A 20,545-nucleotide genomic window follows, 5' to 3' on the forward strand; every position below is an offset into this window, starting at 1 on the left:
CGACTTGAAGCTTCTACTTATGAACAACCTGAAGATACCATCTCTATATATATACAAATCCACTCTTTGAAACAAAAGAGGGTATTCATTCATAGGTCCCAAAGTTAGTTCTTAAGACGCCTTTAAAGTCATTCAGGAGATCCCCTCCTTCTTCACCTCCACATAGTCACACACCCCCTCAATCACCTTCTTCTACCTCTTCTTCACCTTCTTCTTCTTCATCCACAAAAACACCTCATACACAACCTACTACTATGGCATTCCAACCTATTGTACAGGCTAGGTATGCAGCTTTAGTCTTACGTGCTAACCTGGATGCATTCCCAATCGAATACTTGAAATACCTTCCCAGATATAATGGAGAAATTGGTCCCTCAGCTGAGGACCATCTTCAATCTATTTTAGATGCTATAGACAACATGAATATCGAACAAGAAAATGTTTACATGAAAATGTTTGTACAGTCACTTGAAGGAAATGTAAGAATTTGGTTTAGGCAGTTACCTGTAAATTCCATTAGAAATTAGGAGGAGCTTACAAACATATTTAAAAATCAATGGGGTGTAAATAAAGATCCTCTTTATTTTCTAACTGAGTTTGAAGAACTTAAAAGAGACTTTGGTGAACCTGTATCAGATTTTATCAAAAGGTTTAATAAACTTTATCATAAGATGCCCCCTGATTGTAAACCCCCTGCAGCAATAGCTAAGTCTAGGTTTTCTAAAGCCTTTGACGATGATTTTGTTGAAATGCTAAGAGAGAAAACTTCAAGAACTCTTGAAGGTATGAAAACAAATTCTATAGAGGTGGATGCAAATAGGGTTGCTTCGACTTCCTTGAAAGCTAAAGAGGAAAAGGCCCAAAGAAAACTCAAATATATACAAGAACCCTCTGGTTCCTCTAGTTCTTCTAAGACTAAAACAGAAGATTCTAAAATAGATGAAATAACTTCTCTTCTTAGAAATATATCTAATAGAATTTCCAAGATTAGGACTCAACCTAGGAAAGTTCAATAAACAGTTACTAGACCCCAAAATCAAAATCAAGGCCAGTATAGAAGGAATCCACAATTAAAAATTCTTCAGACCTAGTAATGATCAGCAGGTTCCCACTCCTTTACTGATAGATGACCAACAACCTGATGAAAATAATATGACTATTACTGAAGATATCAATAACATGGATACCTATTCTAATCAGACAATTATGATTCGTCTCTGACAACAAAATCAGGTTCAAGAAGTTCAAGAATCCCCACAGGTTTCTAAATACCATGCCTTCTCTGAATTTTTAATTAGAGAATTGAACAAGAGATATGATCTTAGGCCTAGACCTATCCCTGGAAGACCTCCTAAGGGGACTCCAATAATTGAACCTCGTACCAAAGCTACTGAAACTCAAACATCTATTATTTGAGCATTAAATCAGTCAACTGATACTGCTCAAATTGATAAATATTGTTTGACTACATTTAATGTTGAAAAAGAGTTAGAAAGATTTAAAATTCCAATTCCACTTTCAAAACTTTCTAAAAACCCTGGGTATAAAAATCAAGTCTCCAAATGGATACAAAACACCTCGGTTGATGCTGAAAGTGATATCATTAGTCTGCAATATGAAAAACCAACAATTGTCTTTGGTCCTAGCTCAATATGATAGATGAAATAGTGCCTCCTTTCTATGTAACTCTTAAGACAAATGATTCCATGTTATATAATTGTACGCTTGATTCTAGAGCATCACATAACCTCATGCCAAAAACTATCATGGACCATTTGAAACTTGACATAACTAGATCCTATCATGACTTGTACACCTTTGAATCTAAAAGGGTACCCTTCTTAGGATTGATTAAGGATTTAGTAGTCACCCTTGCCCAAATTCCAGTGAAAAGTGTAGTGCTTGATATAGTTGTCACATATATCTCTCCCAAATTTGGAATTCTCCTTTCTAGGTCTTGTTGTGCCAAATTAGGGGGAACTCTTCATATGGATATGTCTTATGCAACTATTCCAGTTTATGGGGGAGAACCACTAAGCTTATAAATAGAGGTAAGATTTGTGCACACTGTTTGCAAAACTAACCAGCCAAGGAACCATCCCATTTATGCAATTGTTCAGGATTTTGGTTTCTTTCAACTCTCTTCAAACCAGATACATGAAACTCAAGTTAAAATAGAACATGTAATTGAAATTCCTATACCAAATCAAACTGATGTATGGAAACTATTTTTTGATGGTTCTTGTACAAAAGATGGGGCAAGAGCTGGGGTAGTTTTAATTTCACTAGAAAAAGAAAATATCACCCAATCATGCAAACTTGACTTCGAAGTTACAAACAATGTGGCTGAATATGAAGCTTTCCTTTTGGGACTGCAATTAGCCAAAAGCTTAAAAGTTCAAAACTTAAATGTTTTTACTAATTCAAAACTTATTGTCAAACAAGTGAGAAATATTTTTCAGACTAAAAATGCTAGACTTAGTTCTTATCGAAATGAAGTTTGGGATTTAATTGAAAACTTCTTTGATGATTTTAATTTGACTTATATTCCAAGAGATCAGAATATTCATGCAGATGCCTTAGCTATTTCTGCTAGTTCATTTAAAATTCCTGATCAGACCAATGTACTCTATCAAATACAAGTCAAATCCATACCATCCATCCTAGACAATCCAAAACACTTGCAGATATTTGAAGATGATGAACATTTGAAATATTTTCTGCAGGTTATAGATGGTTTTTTAGTTTTACAAATTGATGAAGATAGAACAGAAATAAATGAAACTGTAAATGGAAATGATACTTCAAATCTCAAAATTGTTGATCATGACATTATTCAATTGTCTAACAATTTTATTCCCAAAGGCCTCATTCCTTTAGAAGAGTTTTTCGATCAAAATGATGTCCTCCAAAACCCTTAGTCTATTTCTTCACAAGATGAGATAGAAGAAATTAATATTGGAACAAATGATGGTATTAAAAAAATCCAAATCTGTGCATCTCTAGATCCTGAGATGAAAGCTCGATATCTTAAGTTACTTCAAAATTATAAGGATGTTTTTGCATGGACCTATGTTGATCTAAAAATCTATGATACTTCCATTAATACAGCATAAGATTCCTTTAAAGCCAGAAGTAGTTCCTTATCAACAGAAACTTAGGAGGATCAATCCAACTCTTCTACCAATTGTAGAAAAGTAACTTAAGAAAATGCTAGATGCCCAGATCATTCTCCATCTTAGATATTCTAATTGGGTTGCCAATTTAGTTCCTGTTAGAAAAAAGAATGGAGAAATTAGACTTTTTGTGGACTTTAGAAATTTGAGCAAAGCATCATTAGATGATAACTATCCTTTGCCCAAAATGGATCAGTTACATGAAACGGTTTCAGGATCACAAAGACTTTCTATGCTTGATGGTTTTTCTGGCTATAATTAAGTAAATGTTGATCCAACAGACAGAGAGAAGACAACCTTTACTATACCGTGGGGCACATTCATGTATGCTAGAATGCAATTTGGCTTATCTAACGCTGGAGAAACATTTCAAAGAGTTATGGATGTAGCTTTTGTGGGTCAGGTAAATAAATTTGTGGTCATTTATTTTGATGACATAACTATTTTTTCTAAAGCTGATCAAAAACATCTAAAGAACTTGATGAAGGTTTTTGACAGGTGTAGAAAATTCAGAATATCATTTGAATCTTAAAAAGTCTTTGTTTGCTATCAAAGAAGGAAAATTGTTGGGCCATATAATTTCAAAAGAAGGAGTAGTGATTGATCCCAAGTGTTTGTCAGCCATTGAAACATTAACCTTACCTAGAAACAATAAGGAGATTCAAGCTTTTCTAGGCAAGATTAATTTTTTAAGGAGATTCATCCCAAACTTTGTTGAGATTGTAAAAGATATAACTGACATGCTCCGAAACGATCATGAAGTTAAATGGACTCTCTTCCAGGCATGCCTTTGATTAGATCAAGAAAGCTATCTCTGAAGCTCCCACCTTGGCTAGCCCTGATTACACTAAACCATTCAGTGTCTTTTCCTTTGCCTCAGAAACAACCCTTGTTGTTGTTCTACTACAAAAGAATGAAGATTCCCATGACCAAACCATAGACTGTTTTAGTAAGGTTGTGAGAGATTTCGAGCTTAAGTATGACATAATTGAGAAGAAAACTTATGCCCTTATTCAAGCCTTGAAATCATTCAGGATATATGTCCTACATTCTCCTATTACTGCCTATGTTCCTAACAGTGTTGTGAAAATGGTTTTAACCCAACCAGACAGTAATGGAAAGAGAGGTACATGGATCACTCAAATACTAAAGTTTGATCTAACTATTAAAACTACAAAGTTGGCAAAAGTCCAAGGATTATCTAAGCTTCTAGCTCAATCCAAATGTAAAGTGCTCAGAACAATTCTGTCTTAGAGATACAAGGGAAGAATCCACAAGAACTTTCTCAAACTTCAGATAAGAATAATACACAAGAACCTTCTGTCCTTGCAGAAGAGGAGAATCCACAAGAACCTTCCCTTCATATTGAAGAGGAGTATCCATAAGAACCTTCCCTTCATCCTGAAGAAAAGAATCCATAACAACCTTTACCTTCAAATCAGATCAGTGCCTTATACATTGATGACAAATTTCTGTTGTCAGATTGGTACCAAGACATTGTAAATTTCTTGATCCATTTTGAATGTCCAGCATCATTCTCCAAAATCTAATGTAAAACTCTCAAACTGAAAGCAATCAAGTATTGTACCATAAATGCAAATTTGTACTGGAAATACCCACTAAATATTTTTTTATTATGTTTAACAGAATCAGAAACTGAAGGAATCATTGATTAGTTTCATACAAGATTTTGTTGAGGACATTATGCTTCGAGAGAAACAACATATAAGATATTAAGGGTAGGATTTTATTGGCCAACATTGTTCTTACAAGTAGGAGCAAAGGTTATAGGTTGTGTTCCTTGTCAAATTTTTGCTTGTAAGCAAAAATTAGGAGCTCTTCCAGTGGTTCCATCAATAGTCTCAAAACCTTTTAGCCAATGGGGATTAGATTTTATTGGAGATATTCATCCCACTTCAAGTAATCAGCATAGATGGATCCTCACTGCAACAAACTACTTCAATAAATGGGTGGAAGAAATTCCAGTAAGAAATGCTACTGATTCAGTAGTAATCAAATTTATTGAAGAGAACATCTTACCTAGATTTGGTTGCCAAACTCAAATTGTCACTGATAATGCAACAACTGTTTCTAGTGTTAAGATGATTGAGTTTTGCTAGAAATATTAGATTTTTTTTACATCATTTAACTCCATATTACCCACAAGGTAATGGCCTTGCAGAATCCTCCAATAAAAGTCTGGTAAAGGTAATAAAAAAAACTCTAGCAAATCATAAAAAGAGCTGGGACTCTCATTTAATTTATGCAGTATGGGCAAATAGAATTACTCCAAAGAGATCTACTGGCAAATCTCCTTTCCAGTTAGTTTATGGAAAAGATGCAATCTTCCCTACCAATTTGACCTTCCCTGTTTTAAAATTCCTGCAAGATTCAACAGATGAACCTGATGGTTTCTCAAGGTGAATAAATCAAATTATTGAACTAAATGAAACCAGAGATGAAGTTCAATACAAATTGAAAGACTATCAAAATAAGATGAAAATCCTGTTTGACAGAGGAGCCAGGGAGAGGGACTTCAAGGAAGGTGATCTAGTTCTAAGATGGGATTCAAGGAGAGAAGAAAAGGGAAAACATGGCAAGTTTGACAACTTGTGGTTTGGACCTTTAGCAATTGCTGAAGTGATTGGAAGAAACACTTATGTACTACAAAAGCTTGAGGGGCTATATTCCACTTATCCTGTAAATGGAAGGTTTCTCAAACATTACATTCAATACTTAGAAATTGAAGTAGATTTCATTACTACCATTGTGAAAACTATGGTTTCTATTACTTTTCAAGCTGTTAGTGTGATTTTTTACAGCAAAAGACTCCATATCCCAAGGAAAAGGCACATGGATCTGCACATTCTCTGCATTCTACAGGAGAAAGTAGTCCCCAGTTGGAGCCAATGTTGTAGCATTTTTTGGTTTTGGTAAGTTAGAATCAATTAGTCAAAAAATGATAATAGTTTTCAAAAAAAGTTAAGCTAGAATATGGAAAAAAAAATATTGAATAAAAAATGTTTGGAAATATCTTGATAACATGTCCATATCAAAGAAAATGTTAGAATAGATGCCCTAAAAAATGAAGGTAAAAACAAAATGTTATGTTAGAGAGAAAATAAAAAAGCAATAAACTCTGAAAGTGTGCAAGTCCAAGTGCCACTACTTTTTACTTTACTATGAAAAATAATGGTTGTGTGTAGCTTGTCATAAATGCCATAAACCATGACAGTGAAATAGTTTGACCTTGACTAGTTCATGCTTTAAATTTCATGTTTATAGTTAGAGAATGAAGATCTAGCCAAACTGTTTAATCTTGGCAGATCAGTAGTTAGGTAGAGAATAATGAGGAGCTCATCAGTTTAAGCTGAGCCCTTGGATGTTATAAGGTTAAAATTAGATAGTTTTATTTTCCAAAGAAAAAGGAAATAAAGGGTATGCTAGCTTAAATGCACCTAATTAAGTGAAGAAAAAGGTTAGGGTAGGTATAAGAAAGGTTGCAGAAGTACAAATTTGATTGAGGCATAAGAAAATTTATCATTCTTGATCATGTGTTGCAGTGTGCGGGAGCAGTTATGAAGGTGAAAAGATGTTCACAAGTTGCTTTGGTTAACTTCCCCTCATTTCATTTCACCCCACACTACATACTTACTAATTTCCTCATTATTCCATCATTTCCTAAGAAAATACCCTTTTCCCTTCATTTTCACCTTTGCCCCTTGGTTTCACACATTTTCCTAGTAATTTACCCTCCAAACTCATTCACCTACTTAAAAAACCCTTTTCCCTAGTGTGAAACCCATTCCCCTTTGAAGAAATCATTTCCCCTTGTAATTTTCCTATTTTTCCTAGAAAACCCATAAAAACCCATAATACCCCTTATCCTAACTTTTATTCCCCCCTACGTTTTATAAATTTACCCCTGCTATATTCATGTTTTCCTGACAAGAACCCTTTTTACCCATCAAACCCATTTTAACCTAAGTTCTATTAAACCCCACATTACTCAACAAAACTCTGCAAATCATCTTTTTCCCGATATAAGAACACTTTTATCTAAGCACCATTGGTGTGGTTGAACAAACCCCGTCGTCATTAACCTTGGTCCAACTCCATAAACCCATGCATTATATTTTAACCCGCTTACGTTTAAACCCCACTTATTCATTAATATAATTACAAATCCTTTGTAATTATTCCCCGGGCCCCACTAATCTTCGTCGATTGTCCTCTGTGCAACTCCACCACGCGATAGCCGTCAGATCATCCACTCCCAGATCCAACAACCCATAGCAATATCATGCGCTCCCGATCTCCTAGCTTTACCTGCCCGAGAGCACGCGAGATTCGTGGTTTTGCTCGAGCCCCTTTTGGTTATGTGGCAGTCCCACATTAACTCACATGCCCTTGGAGAAAAACCACCCCACGGTCAAAAGCGGTGCGATGAGCCTCCAAAACGGCTTCCCCACGAAGTCCGAAACCATCATTGTTCACTTATCGGTTTCCGCGCCAAATTTTAAAAGGTTATACCATTTCTCGTTTAAACGCCAAAACCATTGTTTTCTCTCTTTTTGCCTATTTACAAAGTGAAACCCGCATAACCCTTCCCGCGCCACCCTGAGCCTCTACAACCCAATTTTACCTCTGATTACTGTCCAAACATTGCCAAGACTCCGTCCACAGACCTCTCAGCTCAAATAAACCCATTATCACCTCCCTGTCCACCTGTGTTTTTCTTAACAATTGTTGTATTTTGGAGGCGATCATATAAAACATGTTTGTTCCATATTCACAAGGAAATCCATTCAAAAGACTTTATTTTAGAAAAAGACAATTATCATTTACACAGAGCAGAAGTTATTTACACAATAAATGATAAAACAAAGAAGAAATCCTTCACACAGAGACAGTAAATGTTAAACAGAGGAGGCAGATAAAGATATACAGTTAAAAGAAAAATAGATGAAATATACAGAAATATGATCAATATCCAACTACCTGATACTGAGACATGTAAAAACTAAATGATTCACTGTTGAAATACACAGTGAAAACTTGAAATGTACAGTAAAAGTAAAAAGCACAGTAAAGGTTATTGACGGGTCAACAAGGTCAAAGGGTATCATATGAAAGTGTATAAGATGAAAGGTCATAAGTAAATATGACATCCAACATGAAGACCAATCAACCAAGCAGCTTAAAGGGAAAAATATCAAATACCAAAACCAGCAGAACCTAAACAATAGGGACAACAAGCAACAATTCAATAGTTCTTTCTATCTTCTTGCATGAAGATATTTCCTTTTCCTTGAAAAAATCTATTTTTGTAAAAACAATATAGGATATTTTCCTAGTTCTACTGTTGTATAAATAATTCTCCTTGTGAGTTATTATGGGTTCATCATTGAACCAAGTTGACCATTGAAAGAGAGTTGCACTCTTGATGAAGCATTTGTAAACATTTGATGTACTTAGCTATTCTGGACCCTTAATACAAAGCAAAGGATTATGAATTCAATTTTACAGTTTGTGTTTCCTGTAAGTTTTTCCAGTATTACACATTATGCTTTTCTTCATATTCTTATGTCTTACAAAGATAACTAGGTAGGAATAATTGTGTTTCATTCTATTCCTTTAAGCTTCTGAAGTGATAATCTATAAAGAGAATGGATTAATGAACTATCTATTTAATTAATTCCCTCTGAATCAATAAATCATGAGCATCTTGTTGTAAGCGTAAGCAAATTCTCTTGAACTTTCTGAACATCGATCAAAGGTTTTCATATTTATGATTACACAATTTTCTATCTGAAGATTGTGAAAATCATATTATTTTTGTTTCTACTCATCACTATTAAAGCTATATCACTGTGTGAAATTTTATAGCAGCCCTCTGTTTTGGTATTAATATTATTCAAAAGGTTAGGCATTACATTGTTACATCTTTTCATTCATTGGTCTTCCAAATTAAAATAAAAAACCCCAAAACAAATATCTTAGATTCTCTAGCTTGATATTTGACCATTATCAACTCAGAGGTTCAACAGTTTGTATGGTATCAATGGCTTGGTTCTTGTAAACCACTTGTCGCTTATTGAATTTTTACAGAGGAGATGTTAACACACTATGAGGATACAAAGATCAACACCTTGTTTAGCCAATTGATAAATCTCAAACAAAAGTGTTCAATGGCGGAGCACATTCAGGACTTCCAAAAAATGAATATCAAGCTAAATGATATTCCAGAGGAGTATAGGATTGATATCTTCATAAGGAATTTAAAGGATAACATCCAACATGAGGTTTGCCTTTGGGAACCTAATTCTTTGGAGAAGGCATTTAGGGTGGCATGGAAAGTTGAAAGAAAAATTATGGCAACAAGGAAGTATACCACTCACAACTATAAACATGGAAGTGTTATTTCTCCTAGCCTTCTAAAACCTACAAGGTTTACACCACAAATATTGGAGGAAAAAAGATCAAAAGAGCTTTCTTACAGTTGTGATAGAAAATACACTAAAGATCATAAGTGTGTTGAGAAGAAATCATTTTACATAGATTGTGAAGATGAGGAAGAAAAGGAACAAGAAACATCAAAAGAAGAGGATATACACCAAGAAACAACCCTGGATAAATACTAAATGAGGGTGAAATCATGAATATGGGTTACAGTTTTGGGCCAAATGTGGCGATGAAATTTCAAGTTTTTCCTCTTTTATCGAATTGCAACCCTCAAAATTCATACAAGAATTATGAGAATTGATTCGAAGTAAAAAGAAAATATATGGAGAATTATGTTGTTGTCCTAATTAATTTTTTTCCAAAAAATATTAGTGTCATATAATTTCTCAATTTTTCATGAAATCCAATATATGTCCTTCAAAATTTTCACGAAACTTAAGAGATATGTGTGTGTTCACGTAGCATAATTTAGTCTAAAAAGTGTAATGTTTAATATATATATGAGCATGGCCTACACGAAGAGAACTAAATTTTTCATATTAAAAATGTTTTTTTTAATGCAAAATTATATTTTTTATTACTTTTCGAAGTTGGCAAAGTAATATTTCAATTGCATTTTGGATACACATGTGTTCATGTAATATTTTTTTCAACTAATTAAATAAATTGAAAAACCAAGAGTTCCCTTTTGAAGAGGAATTGTAAAAGATAATAGTCGTATTTTTTGAAAAAATTTCATTGTGTATATTTTATGTTAATGATTTTTTAGTGAGCCCATTTGAAACTATCCGAAAAAGTTCTAGGTGTTATGTTTAAAGTAAATTAGATGAAAAATATTATATGAATTCGAAAGTGTACTTTTCATATTATATTGGATAGAGGATTCTTTCACGAATCCAATGTGATCAACTCTACCACTTGACGACACATTTTGCCCTAAAACCGATAGGGTACAAAATGAGTTTGTAGAGAAATTTGAAAAGGTGCTAAAAAAATCATTTTTATAACTTCAAGAGCTTAATTGAGCACTTTAAACACTCGATTGAGTTATTAAATTCAAATTTGTTGATCGAGCGTTAAAGAAACCCTTGATCAAGCGGCATATGTGGTTAATGAAAGGCTTGATGAAGCCATTAAAAAGCTAACCTGCTAGTGGCCTTACCAAAATTTTATTAATGGTATTAATAGTGAATCATATGTCTCAAGGTCTCGATCGAGCTATATTTTAGTGTCTAAATTTGATTGTGCAAAAAAAATAGCAAACATTCTTTCATACAAAAATATCAGAGTGGGGAAATTACAAAAAGATTTTTACAACAAACATGGAGAATTAGATATTTCGATCTAGAAAAGAAAAGAAATTTCCATCCACAAAGGAAATATGAGATAAAGCTAGAGAAATTATGAGAATAAGACACCAGAAATTGAGAGAACAAGAAGTTCATGCAAATATTGCGACTTAGAATTGTCTCACTTCTCATATTACTTGCTCCATATTGAATGCATTAAGAAATATGATTGAAAACTAGAAACAAATGGAGAATGAAATAATAAAACTAAGATAGAATAAGAATTGAAAGTAATACCATGTAGTTAAAAAATGAGATGTAACAACAACTAAAGAAAACCAATTGAAATCATAGAAAATTGGAAACCACATGAAACCATGGTTTATTGAAATTTTTTGAAACCACAAGAATTCATGCAAATTATGAGTCACCTTTTAATTTTAATGGTTTAATATAACCCAAAAAAATTAGGGATGTGATTTAACTAAAGAAAACTATTGGAACATAATTTCCATATATTATTTACATGAATTATAATTCATGGAAATTTACTTACAAGAGGGATTAGAAAAAATTGTTGTCAAATAAGTTTTGTAAAACCTATAAACATTAGTTTGATTAATGTTTTCTATCCAAAGTATGAGTTAAAAGAGATAAAATGTGGCAACATCTACAAGGAGTAAGAATATCCCTACTTCCAATGTGCGTGAATTCAGAAGACATTCCTTATGAAACATATATTTAACAACATTTAAATTTCAGAAAATTCACATTATATATAACATTTAATGTTTCTTTAAATCCTAAATGATGATACCTACCTTTTAAATCCTCACAAGTTTCTTCTTTAAATTCTCACATGAAGGTTATGAGAATTAAAAAGAAACAAGTATTCTAAAGACATACAAAGTGTAGTCTAGATTCGTGCTTGCATAAAAATGAATGTATTATTGCATATAACTATAATTATGCATGGAAGACTCATTTGATTAATCAATATCAAATTTATAAATAATAAATGCAAAAGAAATATATTAACATGCATGTATTGATGATATGCTAGAAATGTTTAGAGTGTTAATCTTCTGAGATTGTCGCAATCTAATGTTGATTAAATTCATTTAGTTGTTTCTCAACATATGTAATCATGAAATATATTGCAAAATGTGGTTCAAAAGTAAAAAAGAATTTTTGAATTTAAACTTTGTCAAGATTTGATAAAAATAATTGAAAACATAAAATACATTGGATATCAATCTTTGCACATGCATAAAAACGTAGAAACATATAGCTTTTTAAATCCTCCTAACCCTCATTGTGCCCTACTAGATTGTTGTGGTAAAATTTCCATGTACATTCTCCCAAAAAAATAATCAAATTATTTGTGCCCCTCTTCACCACAAATGATAACAATGTAAATTCATTGTTGACAAGGTCTTGAAGCATATTCCTTGTTCTCTAAATCCACTAAGACCTTTATCTCTTGATTTCTTTTTGTTTGATTGTCAACAATTTCATTTTCATTTGCATCTCATATTTATTCCACTTTTTATTTGGAATTATGAAATTCTCTATAGTTGTGATAAGTTGTTCCTTTAAGAATGATATTCTTACTATTATTTTATGGTAATTTTAGTTACACGTTTTAAAACTATAAATGATATGGTGCTTTTAATGAAGAAAGGATTTTCCAACTAATTTGATTTTGTATAGTAGGCTTTCAAATATTAACATGGTGAAACTTTATTTGAATAGGTTCCTTATTTTATCATGCAGTGTGTATTTATGTATTGTGTGGGTTTTTAGTCACAATTTATCGTATAGTTGATTAAATTTGTATGAATTTATAGATATAGATTTTATTTTATCTCATGAAATAAATTTGGCTCTTAAATTTGGTAATCTCTAGCTTGAATTTTGAGGAATCTCCCATTCTCTCAAATTCAAAATGTTCGCCAAATCATTAAGTTCTTTAAGTAATAATTCCCTCTGAAATATGTACATTTAGAAGTTTCCTATATAGGAATTTAATCTTAATTCCTATTAGTAAATTTAGCTCGACAACTTTGCAAATTATTATACAGTAGATATAAATAATTGACATTGTATTTAAATAATTGAAATGTTTGGTATACGATATATGAATAAAAATATAATACTTTCCTTGTTACAGTGGCGGTCACTTTTGGTTTGGGATTTATATCCAGTCTTTTGAAGCAATAAAAAAATTGTTTCTAAGAATAAGTAAATTTGAAAAAGGTCTTGAAATGCTTCAATTTGTTGTAGATATCACTTTTAGTTTATGATTTATATAGTCTCTTGAAGAAAATAAAAATTGATACTAAAAAGAACTAATTTTTAAAAAGGTCAAATGCTTCTCTTCATAAATGGAGACAATATGATCTAACAAATTAATTTTTTTTTAAATTGACAATATTGTGTTTGATTAACCATTTATAGAAATATATTTTAACCACACATTATTATTATATAAAACATATATTTCACACATACTTGCAATTCAAATGAATTGTATGTGCACTAGATTGACCTTGCACACAACATCACTATTAACAAATTTTCTATACTAACCATTACATGTAGAGTAATTGAGGCATATTATTTTACTTTGGAATGTTGCACACAAAAATATGCTCACATAGTATAATTAGGAAAGAATTAAGTGGCCCATCATCCACACATCATTTATTTTCCTGAAAGGAACAAACATCACATAGTGTAGGGGAATTGTATTAAAGGATCATGAACCACATATCCACATACTTGAAATTAAAACACTTTGTATGTACACTAGATTCACCTTGCACACACCATCACTAATAACTTATTTGGTATACTAGCCATTACAAGTAGAGTAATTACTTATATTTTACTTTGAAATTTTCACACAAACATATGCTCACATAGTATAATTAGGAAAAAAAAGAAAGTGACATATCATCCACACATCATTTATTTTCTTGCAACGAACAATCATGATATAGTTAAATTAAATGAATGGTAAAGGATCGCCACATATCCACATCAATTCACACTTTGTATGCTCACAATTTTACTTGCAGACACATTCACCCCAAATGCTAAGATCACTTAAACTTTTTATAAAGGATATCCTCTTTCCCGAATCTTTGTATCTTATTTATTTGAATTTCTATTTTGTTGCACACCGTGAGTGAGGCAAAGCCTTTCTAAAAAAATCTTAACTTGAACACACTAAATTCCCCACAAGGGCCACAAGATAATTTATAGTTTAGGCTAGGACCATGGCAGTAGGAAGAACATAAGACATCATGGTTTTTTTTCAAATTGGAACATAGAAATTTGGATTTTAGGGAGCTTAGAATCCAACATCATCTAGTGACAAATCTGATACATAGAGAGAAACCTGTGAAGGGGGTAAGATATAGGTGGCAGATAATCATGGACCTTCATGTTGTCTTTTGACACATGGTAAGGGTTCTAGGTCCAAACTAACAGCTAAAGTTTAGATTCATCCATTCCCACTCGATGTAGGTAACTTAGCATCCAAATCTTAGGGAATATTTCCCTATAGGTTGATGTGTGGGAGAACTTAGACCTGAGGTGGTCTTGGTCAGGCTACTAGAAGCATTTCCAGCTCTTTCAAGACATATCCCTAATACATTTTTCCACTTTAACCCTCTCCATACCTTGGTTGTTTTTTTGGTTACTAGAAGCATCACTAGTGACATTTATGATGTGGCCCCAATACGCTAATGTATAATATTTTAAAATCCTAGTTGCTTCTTGAGGAGAATGGCGTTAGGTATTTTTAGGAATTTTTCTCATACGCAAAACCTTTGATAAACTTTGTTTGTTGATTTTTTCACATGTTTGAAATAAAGGGAAAATTAACCATTTGTTTTTTCACTTTGTCTTATGTAGGTGATTCATTTGGTTTTCCTAAATAAAATCTATGTGTTTAGGTGTCCTTATAAATGCAACAGCCTAAGTGTTGTTGATTTATTTCCTTTCTTTCCAACTGATTTATTTATCAGAATATAATGGTTCTCATTAGTTACATGTTTCATAGGGATTATATCATCTTCAGGTGCCTCCTACAGTAAATTCACATTATCATTAAATTTATTTTACTTTTCATATATGGTGAACCTTTTAGCTTTAATCATATTATAAATCCCCCTTTTTGTTAACACACGGATCGATACCTTTATTGACCTTCTGTCTTCTTCAACCCATGTTTCCCAGAGGTCAAAACCCTTTTCTTTTCATGTTCCAACTAAGCACCCTTGGTCCATGTGACTAGAACCCTAGAATTTCCAAATTAATATTTTTTGAGTGAGGAGGAATTCTTTTACCTTTCATCATATTTTGAATAACACTTTTTGTTAGCATAGGGATTTATACCTTTACAGGTGTGCTCTTCTTCGACCCATCTTTCCCTAAGCTCAAAAGCATTTGATTTCCATGTTTGAACTTATAACCCTTGGTCAATGTAGACTTCTAATACTTAGTTTTCAACTATCAACTTGCTTTTCACTTAACTTTTCCCTAGGGTTTGTGACTAGAACCTTAGGTTTTCTAGATTGATTTTTATTGATTGAGGATGAATGTTTTCATCTTTCATCATATTCTGCATCACTATTTTTGTTAACACAAGGAATGATACCTTTAGTGACATCACTCTTCTTCGACCCATCTTTCCCTGAGCTTGAAACCCTTTTATTTCCATTTTTCAACTTATAACCCTTTGTCCATGTAAAATTAGTCTACCTAGTTTCCAACTGTCAACTATTTTTCATTTAACTTTTTCGTAGGGTTTGTGACTAGAACCCTAGGATTTCTAAATTTACTTTTATTGATTGAGGATGAATGCTTTTATCTTTCAGCATATTTTGCATCACCCTTTTTGTTGACACAAGACTGATACCTTTACTAGTGCACTCTTCTTTGACGCATATTTCCTTGAGCTCGAAACCATTTTATTTCCATGTTTCACCTTATAACCCTTGGTTCATGTCAACTTCTGCTACCTAGTTTCCAACCATCATCTTATTTTTTATTTAAATTTTCCCTAGGGTTTATGACTAGAACTCTAGGGTTTCCAAATTCATTTTTATTGAGTGAGGAGAAATGATTTTACCTTTCATCATATTCTGAATCAACTTCTTTTGTTGACATAAGGACCAATACCTTTATTAGTGGCTCTTCTTCGACCATTATTTTCCTGAGCTTGAAACCATTTTGTTTCCATTTTTCAACTTATAATGCTTTGTCCATGTTCATTTCTACTACCTAGTCACCAAATGTCAACTTGTTTTTCATTTATCTTTTCCCTAGGGTTTGTGACTAGAACCCTAGGGTTTCGAAATTGATTTTTATTGTTTGAGGATGAATGCTTTTATCTTTCAACATATTCTGCATCATCCTTCTTGTTGACAGAGGGACTGATACCTTTACTGGTGCACTCTTCTTCGACCCATCTTTCCCTAAGCTCGAAACCTTTCTATTTCCATGTTTCAACTAATAACCCTTGGTCCATGTCAAAGTTTTCTACCTAGTTGCCAATTGTCAACTTATTTTTCCTTTAACCTTTTGCCAAGTTTGTGACTAGAACCCTAAGGTTTCCAAATTATTTTTTGTTGAGTGAGGAGGAATGCTTTTACCTTTCATCATATTTTGAATCACCCTTTTTGTTGACATAGGACTGATACCTTTACTAGTGCATTCGTCGTTGACCCATATTTCCCTGAGCTAGAAACCCTTTTATTTCCTTGTTTCAACTTATAACCCTTATTTCATGTCAACTTCTTTAACTAGTTGCCAACAGTGAGCTTGTTTTTCATTTAACTTTTCCCTAACGTTTGTTACTAGAACCTTAGGGTTTCCAAATTCAGTTTTTTTTAGTGAGGAGGAATGCTTTTACCTTTCATCATATTTTGAATCACCTTGCTTTGTTGACACAAGGATCGATACATTTACTGGTGGCTCTTCTTCAACCAATCTTTTCCTGAGCTTGAAACCCTTTTATTTCCATTTTTCAACTTATAACACTTGGTCCATGTCAACTTCTACTACCTAGTTCCCAACTGTCAAGTTGTTTATCATTTAACTTTTCCCTAGGGTTTGTGACTAGAACCATAGGGTTTCCAAATTAATTTTATTGATTGAGGATATATGCTTTTATCTTTCATAATATTTTGCATCACCATTTTTGTTACATGGAGACCGATACATTTATTGGTGCACTCTCTTTCACCAATATCTCACTAAGCTCGAAACCTTTTTATTTCCATGTTTCAACTTATAACCCTTGGTCCATGTTAGCATTTTGTACCTAGTTAGGAACTGTCACCTTGATTTTCATTTAACTTTTTGCTAGGATTTTTTAATAGAACCCTAGGGTTTCCAAATTAATTTGTGTTGATTGAGGACTAATGCTTTTAGCTTTCATTATATTTTGAATCACCTTTTTTTGTTAACACGTGGACCAATACATTTACTAGTGGATCTTCTTCAACTAATATTTCCCTGAGCTTGAAACCTTTTTACGTCCATGTTTCAAATTACAACCCTTGGTCCATTTCAACTTTTGCGACCTAGTTTCCAACCGTTAGCTTGCTTCTCATTTAAATTTTCACTGCAGTTTGTGACTAGAACACTAAGGTTTCCAAAATTATTTTTATTGATTGAGAATTAATGCTTTTATCTTTGATGATATTTTTCTTCACCCTTTTTGTTGACACAAGGATCGATACATTTACCTATGCACTCTTCTTTGACCCATCTTTCCCTTAGCTTGAAACCCTTTTATTTCCATGTTTCAACTTATCACCCTTGGTCCATGGCAACTTCTACTACCTAGTTTCCAATTGTCAACTTGTCTTTCATTTAAATTTTCCCTAGGGTTTGTGACTTGATCCCTATGGTTTCCAAATTGATTTTTGTTGAGTGGGGAGGAATGCTCTTACCTTTCATCATATTTTGAATCACCTTTTTTTTTACAAATGGACTGACACCTTTACTACTAGCTCTTCTTTGACCCATATTTCCTTGAGCTCAAAACACTTTTATTTCCATGTTTCAACTTATAACCCTTCGTCCATGTCAACTTCTGCTACCTAGTTTCACAACTATAAACTTGTTTTTCATTTAACTTTTCCCTAGGATTTATGACTAGAACCCTAGGGTTTCCAAATTGAGTTTTGTTGAGTGAGGAGGAATTCTTTTACCTCTCATCATATTTTGAATAACTTTTTTTGTTGACACACGGATCGATAACTTTACTGGTATGCTCTTCTTCCATGCATCTTTCCCTGATATCAAAACCCTTTTATTTTCATGTTTCAACTTATAACCCTTGGTCCATGTCAACTTCCTCTACCTAGTTTACTACTAACAAATCATATTATGACCTTCCACTATGGTGATTTCTTAAATAAACATGTGGACATTTAGTATTCACTTATTTTATTATGATGAATCACCTGACTTACAAGTATATCTTGTATTCCACTATGCAGGGATGAAAATTTAACAATGACATGAGGGAGAAGATGTGTCCCATCAAGTTGATCAACTAGATGATCATCAAGATGTGCCTTTAGATGAATATGTGTCGTATCAAGATGATAAGTTGTCACTAGGGGAACAACATGTGTGATGTGAAGCTAATGAACCAATGGAGGAAGAATATTTTCCATGTCAATTTGATAAACCACTAGAATAACAAATTGTTTCCTTTCAAGTTGATAAGATAACAGGGAGTTTCAGTGGTTTGGAAAGGGATGGACCGTTTGCAGAAAGTTTGGATGCATGCACAATAGAGGACCTTGGGGAGCCATCAATTGATTACAGAACTGTAGTGGCGGCTTTTGTAGAATCAGGTGGACTGCAGTAACACCTGAAGACAGGTCTCAGATCACAGATCATCTCTGAGCACAAGAAAGTGTTGGCGCGGTTTCGTCATGAACAGTCGCGCCATTTTTGTGCGGAAGGAAGAGCTGGCGCGATTTTTTAAGGGAAAGACGCGCCAGTTGGCGCGGTTTTGAGGGTGATAAGCATGCTAGCGTGCCAGAAAGTACAATTGGCGCGAAAAATAAAGGATTAATCGCGCTAATTTTGGGAAACGCGTCCATTTTGTTTCTGGCGGGGGAATTTCGCTGTCGAAGGAGTGCCAACCTCTTTCTCTTTGAAAAATCTGCAATTTTTGTAGATCGAAGTTGCCCGGTGGTGGCACTTTGAATTTCCGGCTCTGTTTGGCGGCAGCAGAACGGAGTAGCCCGATGGTGGCGTATTGGAGTCCCTGATCTACTCGGTGGAAGCAGATCAGACTTGCCCAGTGGTGGCATATTGGAGTTCTTTGATCTGCTCAGTGGCAGCAGATCGGACCTGCCCGGTGGTGGCGCATTCGAGATCTTTGATCTTCTCGGTGGCAGCAGATTGGACCTACCTGGTGGTGGCGCATTGGAGATCTTTGATCTGTTTGGTGGCAACACATCGGATTTGCCCAGTGGTGGCGCATTGGAGTTGTTTTGATCTATTCGGTGGCAGCAGATCAGATTTGCCCGGTGGTGGCGCACTGGAGTTACTGATCTGTTTGGTGGTAGTAGATCGGACTTGCCCGATGGTGGCTCATTGAAGTGTTCAGTTGGATAGAAATTTTATCAGTCCAATATGAATAACAGTATAGAATCATATCTCCACGAGTCTGGCAAACTCGATGGATTGAATTTCTCCAACTGGAAATTCAAGATGCAGACTTTGCTTGAAAGTGCAAATGCGTGGTCGATCGTTACAAGAAATGAGCTGAGATCAGGAACAGCTACACAAGAACAAGATTGGGATAAAAGGGAGACAAAAGCAAAGGTTATATTGAAGATGTCCATCAAGGACAGTGTTATCCCACATATTAGAGACTGTAAATCAGCCGCTGACATTTGGATGACGATCAAAAACCTATACGAGACGCAAAATACAAACCGTGTCTTGTCACTCAAAGGCAAGTTGTTTGCATTAAAGATGGAGGAGAATGAGTCCGTTGCTGGATTCATTGCTAGAGTCAAAGACCTGAGTGACAGATTGGGAGCTATCGGAGAGAAAGTTTCCGATTCAGATCTGGTCACGCTCACGTTGAACAGAATGACTGATGAATACCAGACGTTCATCACAGGGCTGTCAGCAAGAGAGAAAGCCCCTGCATTTGAAGAGCTGACAGGGATTCTGCTACAGGAAGAAGAGCGATGACAAAATTTGAAAACTCAGAGCAATGATCTTGCTCTGATCGCAAAAAGGAGACAACACCAGCAACCGTAGTAGAAAGGATCCAACACATTTCAGAAGAGACCGTTTAAAGGTATGTCTGCTAATAATTTTCCCATCAAGAAATGTTTTTATTGTGGGAAACCTGGACATGAGATTAAAGATTATTATAAGAGGCAGGTAGACGAAGGAAGAAACAAACAGAGAAAACATAAAGGTTACTTTGTTGGGGAAGAAGTGGACCGCAGCCACGAACTTTGACTATTTACAGTCGATTGTGTTCTTTCAGCTTCAAAGGGAGATGAGGATGACATATGGTATGTCGACTCTGGCGCATCCTCACATATGACTGGT

At 34.0% G+C, this 20,545-nt stretch overlaps 1 protein-coding gene across 1 annotated transcript; it reads left to right on the plus strand.

The window, feature by feature from the left end:
* Positions 1–19,684: 19,684 nt before the first annotated feature.
* Positions 19,685–20,176, plus strand: LOC149165991 (uncharacterized). Its single transcript, XM_089430013.1, has one exon. It carries the CDS (start codon positions 19,685–19,687, stop codon positions 20,174–20,176), a length of 492 nt encoding a protein of 163 aa, XP_089286139.1.
* The last annotated feature ends 369 nt before the right edge of the window (positions 20,177–20,545 follow it).

Source organism: Pinus tabuliformis, chromosome 5_1 (genome assembly GCF_031772625.1).
Source record: "Pinus tabuliformis cultivar Carrire ecotype Pingquan chromosome 5_1, CPIR1, whole genome shotgun sequence".
NCBI classification, from domain to species: domain Eukaryota; kingdom Viridiplantae; phylum Streptophyta; class Pinopsida; order Pinales; family Pinaceae; genus Pinus; species Pinus tabuliformis.

Excerpts from the sequence above, each read along its gene's own strand:
- LOC149165991 (XM_089430013.1), top strand. The coding sequence starts at position 19,685 with ATGCAGACTTTGCTTGAAAGTGCAAATGCGTGGTCGATCGTTACAAGA.